General features: G+C 35.8%; 1 protein-coding gene across 1 annotated transcript; it reads right to left on the reverse strand.

The window, feature by feature from the left end:
* Window positions 1-4,174: 4,174 nt before the first annotated feature.
* Window positions 4,175-7,428, reverse strand: psmd8 (proteasome 26S subunit, non-ATPase 8). Its single transcript, XM_058751381.1, has 7 exons — window positions 7,247-7,428; window positions 6,635-6,707; window positions 6,453-6,555; window positions 5,991-6,156; window positions 5,788-5,888; window positions 5,593-5,704; window positions 4,175-4,618 (listed from the first exon to the last, which is right to left on the reverse strand). The coding sequence occupies exons 1-7, from the start codon at window positions 7,355-7,357 to the stop codon at window positions 4,481-4,483; spliced, it is 804 nt and encodes a 267-aa protein (XP_058607364.1). The 5' UTR covers window positions 7,358-7,428; the 3' UTR covers window positions 4,175-4,480.
* Window positions 7,429-8,776: the final 1,348 nt, after the last annotated feature.

Below are 8,776 nucleotides of genomic sequence, written 5' to 3' on the forward strand. Positions count from 1 at the left end.
GATCAATAGCCTAATAACACAGTGATAAGTGCACAAACTCGGTTGATCTAGTGTAGATCAGCGATGGATAACGCCTCAGTACCTTGGACAGCTCCCATACAGCTCTATACGCCATGACAGAATTCACAGCAGCTAGTCTCCATTCATCTCTAACTCCCCATTCATGTTCACTGATAGCCCACCATTGATAAACAGCCACGCCGGCGTCGAGCCTTTATTACTCAAATAAACAGCCCGGCTCGCTCCCGTTCAAGCTTTTGGATAAAGTACATGAAGTTACAGCATTGTAGTGCTTAAATAGTTTGATATTTGAATAAAAAAATATTGTCAAATATCATCAGTTGTCTAATGAATTTTTGCGCGGTTCAATTAAAAAATATGTAAGAGTTAAAAAATAACATTCGCTTAAGAACGGAAATGATTTGAAGAATCAATACAGTGAATTATTAGAATTACTGTGAATATGTTTTTGTTTCTTAGTTCGTTCAAACTGACATTATTGACAAATATTCCTACTCTATTTTAGTTGTTAAATTAGCCTATATTGTCGCTATTATTTTTCTATTGCACTTGTTCTTAAAAAAACAAACAAATGTTTGCACAAAATGCCAGAGTGTGCATAAATACCGATCATTAATCAAAAGCTCTTCTCTTTGCTTTTTATTAATAATGTTCTTCCAGGTCAAAAATACGCCTAGTCATTTTACACGAAAAATACAATGATTATTGTTATTTTAATTGGAATAATAAGATGAACATTAAATCAACACCTAATTAAGGAATAATCAATAGCTAAAAGAAATCTCTCTAATACACTTTTAGTTGGAGATACTCCCAACAAACTTTTGTACTTTAAACAGTATTTTGCACAAATACTGTAGAAGGTTTAGTACAGTTTATTGAATTTAGGGTACAGCAGTAGAGATAATAATAATAATAATAATAATAATAATGTAACGTGATAATCTGCAAGACTGTGAAGATTTCTCACGAAAGCTGCAAGTACAGGGTTTTGAGTCAAATCTGAATTACTGAAATGTGTTTTCAGTACTAGCTTTAGTTTTGTTTGTTGGTTTCAAACACATAGATCAATGTAATTTAGCTAAAACAGAATACGGTTTGATATTTACACAAGGGACTGCTTCAAACTAGATGTTTGAACCTTTCATACAAAACCTGGAAAATTTACTTTTGACACAAAATCTTTAAAAAGCCCCATTCTCTCATATAATACTTGAATCTGTCTATAGAACTCATATGCATGAGAGAGATATAATGAACAAACCAACACGCCGACTGCTGTATTCACAGTAACACACTGTTAAATTAAAACCTTACAGAGAGGAAGGGCCCTTAACAGGATCCAAGAGTGGAAAGGTTAAAGTCTGTGCTAACAAGGGCAGATCTTTTATTAGACAGCACACATTGTACCTGAAGAGCCGAGGGAAATTGAGGCTACAACCAAAAAGACACCAGCTTGGGTACCAGCTCCACTTAAAGCCAGCATGCTGAAGTGCAAGAAAACATGTGACTCAAGAGGGTGAAATTAAGGGCATGCAAGGAAGTATTAAAGAAAGTAAAAAAGGAAACTTTCCTCCGATTGACACAGTTTTGACTAATGTGCTCTTGAGTCATGAAATTTCAATACATTCGAATACAGGTATTCAGTTCATTCAGCTGTTGTTAACAATAATGCCACAATCCTAAGGGTCCTAAAAAGACTTCATTTCCTTTATGCTTTTTTTTTCTTTAGATTTATTGGGTTAAACATAACCTGGACATGTTTTGCATTAAACTTCTCTTGGTTTTCTTTTCTTTATAAAACAAGAGGCTCATCTGTATTGTCAAAAGAAGCTTCCCAATTAGAGGTCAACCCTGCGCAGAAGAGAACGAAAGCTAACAGATGTTTAGGCCCCGGGGATCTGACACCAAAGCCATCCCGAAACGCCTCTGCTCTGCCCTCGACTGTAGGACCGAACCCAGCTGATGACACTACAAGTTCTTCCCTCACCTGGTCGCTTAATGCATCTGAAATTATTTGAAAGATGCCGGATCTTCTAATCCTGATAACTGATCTCTGGCTAATTGGGTTCTTCAAACGAATTTGCGTATTAGATTAAGATATCTGGGTTAAATTGTCTAAGATTACTGCGCGTTCTCGTGTTCCTTGAAAAGGGCAGATGTATCGATACTCGAAACCACGATCAGCAATGCAGCGATTGGCTGGCGGCAAGACAGCAACGTAATGACATCATAACATTAATAAAGACACCTGACGAAAAAGTTGACCAATTTCTGGTCCTTTATGAGCAAACCCACATCAATGTTTTAATAGATAAATGAAATGTGCACTGTTTTTAATTTATTTGTAATTTTTTACACGATTCCCAATTATTTTCATGATTTGTAGTATTTGAACAGGTTTTACATTTTTATTTCAATGTTGTAAATAGCAATTCATTTAATTTTATCTTTGAAGCAAATTTCTTATTTGACAGCGTTAATTAAAGTTTCTTATATCTGCATCTCAAGCCACGCCCATAATAGCTGTCATCACTCAAATAAATGCACGATTTTTTTTAAAGAATCTCATAATTTAATGTAGTTGTATTTTTCAGTGTAAATCGTTTAATTTGATAACGTATAGATAATAACAATCACATTATTATAATTGAATTTATAGATCAAATGTAAGAATTTGAAATGAAAATTAATGAGATTAGTGGGAAAATGCCCTCTATAAAGGTAAAGAAAAAAAAAATACCTTGGATAAAATGTAAAACAACATGCAGATTTTTAGCCTATGTCACAGCTGAGAGAATATTGCATTAGAATAAATAATTTTTGCAAAAAACAAAAAAAAAAACACACACAATACATATATATTTCCATTGTCCTCATTTGTAAGTTGCTTTGGATAAAAGTGTCTGCTAAATTACTAAATGTAAATATATATATATATATATATATATATATATATATATAAACTCGATACCACAGAGCCCCCCGACAAAGCAAATCCCAATTTAACCCCTGGCTATCAGGATGAGCTTCGAAGAACCAACCAATCCAAGATCAAGCGAAATCGTCAACAATCAAATCCAGCTAACTGAGTTAGCGACGTATGAAGAACGGACCCCAGGAGTTGGAAAAGCAGCATGAAAGGCCAAACAAAGGCAAGACCGCAAAGAATACAACCTTATTGCAGTCTGCTAAGAGGAGTACTGACCCAGATCAGAGGATAAACACATCAACCAGAAGCTGTGGCTTTCCATGGTGGGAGAAGCATCTTTAATTCAAAAAGCAGTGATACTGTAGATTCTAAGTCTTCAACACACTTACCTGTGATTTTCCAAGAAAAGACTCTGATTTAACAGGTGTTTGTTTAGGGTTGGAGCTAAACTCTGCAGGACAGTGTTGAAGACCTCTGCTGTAGATGATTCTCCAACAACTCCTCCACATGGTCTTCAAAGAAACCAGTGATGATTCCTTTTGTAATCGGGTGGTGCACTTGAGGATAGATGACACCCCAGCTCGATACCACCACAAACATCTTGAGAACCATCTATCGGCCAGACCGTATGCTCAACTAGCCTTCACCATACTCATCCATGCCCCAAAAAGGCCAAGAAAAAAAAAAGTCTAAGCATATATGGCAAGTCCAGATCAAAACACAATGCAAATATGAAATTTAAAAAAACCTGACAAAAGTATATCCTGAGGGACACTAGCATATGCAAAGCAAACAGTTTGAAAACTGACCTGCCTCTAAATGTTAAGAGGATGGTGAGTCAGATGTGCGTCTTAATGCATCTGTGACTTAACCTTGGTTGTCTAGCCTGAACATGAAGCAGACTATGAGCCACTCTACAGCATCCATTACAAATGTTGACATCCTTCTGTTAAAGTTCAGATATTTAATCAGTTTAGAAGTCACATTAACTACTTCCCTCACATTTTCACAGTAGTTCCTGCATCTAACTAACACAATATAAGTGATAACGTTATTCATACAGTTTCAGAAAGCATTTTATAAAAGAGTCAGAAAAACGTTTTATTCACCAGAAGTGTCTTGTGACAATGCCAGTCAGGCCAGTTTTCCCAAATTTCTACACAAACTCACTCTTGATAAAAACCATCCTTGTTGAAAGGAACAACATGTGAATATTCAAAATAAGACATATTAAATGTTTATTTAGAAGGAAAAAAAAAAAAAACTTGAGACCCAGTCATTAGATGTTCATCAGGTTGACACACCCAGCAGACAATCATCCAGAGAGACCCTGATACAGGTACATATTAACAATTTGTTGGCTAAAGAGTTCTGGTCTCATCCTCTGAGAGTCATTATTTGCAGCCATGTCATCCTGTGTCTAATCTGAGTCCAGATATATGGCCACTGTACAATGGTATGATTTTTATATTTGGGTAAACAAACGTGAACTATGTATGCATGTGTCTAAATGCTGCTATATCCGCACTACACAATCATTTCCAGCTGTCTTGCATACTCGATGACTTGTTGGGCCAGTTCTGTGGAAGGGATGGTCACTTCCTCGGTCTTTTGATGCTGGGTACTGAATGAATAGTATCCATCAGGACTTTGGGTCCAGCCCCTCTGCAGAGCACAAAAGCCAGACCATGAACATATCAGTATCTATCCAATAAATTAATATTTGCTTGCCCTCAGGCCAGCCAAGATGTAGAGGAGTTTGTTTCTTAATGGGAACAGATTTGGAGCAATGTAGCATTAAATCACTTTCTCGTCAATGGATCCTCTGCAGTGAATGGGTGCCGTCAGAATGAGAGTCCAAACAGCTGATAAAAACATCACAATAATCCACAACACTCCAGTCCATCAATTAACATATTGTGAAGTGAAAAGCTTCTTGTTTGTAAGAAACAAGTCCATCTTTAAGGAATTTTAACTTTACACTGATTTTCTGGCCAAACCACATAACGCTTCCTCCAGTGTTACTCTCACATCAAAAGCCACAAACATATTTGTTTACAACGGTTTTGGACTGTTTTCACTAGTTAAAGGTGCTTGATCTGTGCATATTTCTCTACTGATTCAGAAGAGACAACATCTTCACTGGAGAAAGTTATGGATATATGACTCGTATTTTAGCCAGAAGCAATGGTTTGAAGTGAAAAACATACTAATGATGGATTTGTTTCTTACAAACATGGAGCTTTTCACTTCACAAGACATTAATTAATGGACTGGAGTGGTGTGGATTATTGTGATGTTTTTATCAGCTGTTTGGACTCTCATTTTGACGGCACCCATTCACTGCAGAGCATCCACTGGTGAGCAAGTGATGTAACGCTAAAATTCACCAAATTGTTGCAATGTTTTCAACAATTTTTTTGGATGAATTTGCTTCATTAAATAAATCACATGGGCTTGTTTTATTATAAAGTCTATTATTATTATTATTATATATGATTCCCAGTAAAAACAAGATTACATATTAGAACAAAACAGAATTAAAATTATTAATTGCAAGTATTTATATGACAGCTAATCACAAAATCCATGATTGTGACAGACCTAGTGACAATATTCGACAAACATCAAACACTTACTTTCTTTGCATATTCTGTCATCTTTTTCGGAGATGAAAAGAAAAGCACCCGTGTGGCCTCATTGAATTGAATTTGTTCGTATGCTTTCTCTATACAACCTGCAATCTCATCTCTACAAACAAACAAACAACAAAACATTTAAATGACATTGCTCATCATCTACATTTAGTCAACAAGACTATAAATAACCCCTACCGAATAGTATCAAGGAGAATGTCAATGAAGAAGGTGTAGCTCTCAGCAGGAATATTTCCTTTGGCAAGAAAGACCTTGTTGTAACTGCCCTCCATCAGATACTGAAATCAAGAAACAAAAAGGTAGGAAAAAACAGACACTGCTGTATGCAATTAGCATAAGAAACGAGGGGGAAAAAAAGAAAAGAAAAAAGTGTCCCACACCTGCTCTAATGAAACTGGATGTCTGATGTAGACATTGGTCTGGATGTCTTTGGCGCTCAATCTTTCCAGCTCTGTGTGGAACTCAGACACTCTGTTCTGAGACAGCAGGAAGAGCAAGTTGAGACCCAGCAACTGGTGCCTGTAGGCTGACTCGGGCAACTCTTCCCTGTGACATTTAACAAGAGACGAGACTGTAACCGGAGCAAAGAAAAAGCCAGCAAAACAATTCAGGGTATAACACATTGAAAATGTAACTAGAACTGTATTCAGAATCCTAATCCTAACATGTGATGGCCTGCGTTCAATGTGTGTCCAGTCCTTCCGAATGCTGCATTTCATCACACTACAGATACCAACATACAGCATATCGCGTAGTAGGCCATAATTTGATTTCAGCACAACATTGTTAGCCCATATTAATTAAATTCTGAGTGATAGTGAGTAAACAGAAGAAAATATTACTTGTAATCAAAGTAATAACACTTAAGCTGAGCCATGTAGCGTTCAAAGGAGGGGATGTCTTTCTTTAGAATGCTCCATAATGCTCCAATCTCCAAAACATCTCCTACAAAAAAAATAAAATAATAATTAGTAAATATTAATAACAAATAATTAAAACATTTAAAATAGTGTCATTTACTCACTGGCAAGGATAAGCTGTTGTTTGGTTAGCTTGGTCCCAGTAGTTGGTAGGAAGTTCAACTCCAACAGCGATATCTGCCAAAAAAAAAAGAAAGAAAAAAAAAAAGATTTACTCATAAAATGTTCAGATTCAGCCTGGTTCATAAAATGTGAGCTTTAATACCAATCGGTTCCTCACCACTGGTCAATCGAGGACCTTTTTTTTTTAATCATAATAAACAATAAGAGCATGCAAGATAACATAATTCGGAAAAAATAAATAAATAAAAAAACGAAAAAAAAATAAAAAAAACTTGTACCTGTGAATGAGTATAAATGAAATCAATTCACACGCGCTGTCATTTTATATCTCTGCTGTATCGGTTAGATATCTGCAAGCTAACTTAGTACTTCGGAGGTGAACAAACCCAAATCCACACAATTCACTAAAAATCATCAGTTTTTTTATGATATATATCATCTCAAACACAAAAATACATTGTTTGTTGGTAAACAGGAATCAATCGGACTGAACAGTTCTAGATAGCAACACTGCTAACTGCTCATCAGCCTGCAACAACGGCTTATTTCTACAGTTTAGGAGTATTATTGTCGTTATATATCATTGATCCTACCTTTAGCTTGCTCAGGATCTCACCACATTTATTAAGATTAGGATTCTTCCTATTCCATTCGGTTTTCAACGTTTCATACGACCCCGCAGTCTCTTTTAACACAGACGCCATGGTGATTCTGCAAAAACGTACGACACCGGTCTGTCAGAACACGGCAGTACGCTGTCGTAAAGAATGTTGGTGTTACCGTGGAAACCAGGATAAGTGGCATTTTAGGGCAGTTTATAAATATTTCCCTAGTTACAGAAATATAAATTGAAAGTGTATATCTTCCCGAAAGTAAGATTTCATCCGTTTTTGTTAAATTTGGTGTCTTCACGCAAAACAAAGAGACATGTTTTTTAGCCAAGTTTAAGTTAACGTTACACAAATAAAGATTGTTTCTCCATGTTTTGAGGTTTTAAAGTTTATTTTAAACATTAAAACAATTAAAAACATGTATTGACCCTCCTGAAATTTAAATTAAACCATATTATAATTTGCTTTACGTGTTTTGATATAATTTCCACTTTTATTTTATTATTATTTTTCTTGTGTTCATGATGATGCAGTGGAAAGATGTTTGTTATTTGAAAGGTTTAGTAGAGTTTAAATGAATTCTCTTAATATATTTACTAAAATTTGTATCTGATTCGTATTGTGTTTATGTTAACAGAACTGATGTGTAGAATATTGTTGTTTTGTCGGAAAGTAGACTTAGAACATCTCAGATGAAATAGCAGTAGGCTATAACATGAAATGTATTATTTTTAAACGATTTTATGCGTATGTTAAATTTGTATCTATATGTTTAAAATGCATTGAGGGAATTTTTTTAATGTGTTTTAAAACGAGCATGTCCATTCAGAAAGAAAATTAAAATAAATAAATAAAATGTTGTGTAATACTGAAAAGTCATTATTGTCTTTTTATTCGTGATCATCGGTTTGAAGCGGAGTTGGTGGAGAGAGAGTCATAAAATGATGCTTCGGCGCTCTCTGCTGGGGACTGTATGCAGCGACAACATTATTAGTGTAATTTATTACTAGAACCTGGAATAATGAAGGGTTGCGGATAGTTTGGTCTCGAATGTGAATATTTGTAATACTCTATCGATACAATATCATGAGAATTATCGAGTTGCATACTGCTCCGATCGATTATGACATGGCTGAAGGAAGACGTCTCTATTGACTGGAGGACATGCGCAGTTGAAAGGAGACAAAGAGGAAGGAGTGGGTGGTGGTGGCGGATGAAAATCTATTCATTGCGATATTTCTGTCACACCAGGCAGCGATGATTTAAAGCACCAGATCGTGAAGGTCCAAGCCACACCCTAACTGTAAGCAACATTAAAGCACAACTTCAACTGCGACCAATCAATGGCTGTAAACAAGAAGGAAGACCACGCCCCTTATACATACTTCATAAAAATGCCTTTTTGTGAGGGGGCAAATGGTTAATTTGAGCCTTTATTACAAAGAAGCCAATCCTCCACTGTAATGCTTGAGGTCGCGCCACCCCTTATTTGTGATGTTTAACAAAGAGGGC

Source organism: Onychostoma macrolepis, chromosome 18, assembly GCF_012432095.1.
Source record: "Onychostoma macrolepis isolate SWU-2019 chromosome 18, ASM1243209v1, whole genome shotgun sequence".
Lineage (NCBI taxonomy): Eukaryota > Metazoa > Chordata > Actinopteri > Cypriniformes > Cyprinidae > Onychostoma > Onychostoma macrolepis.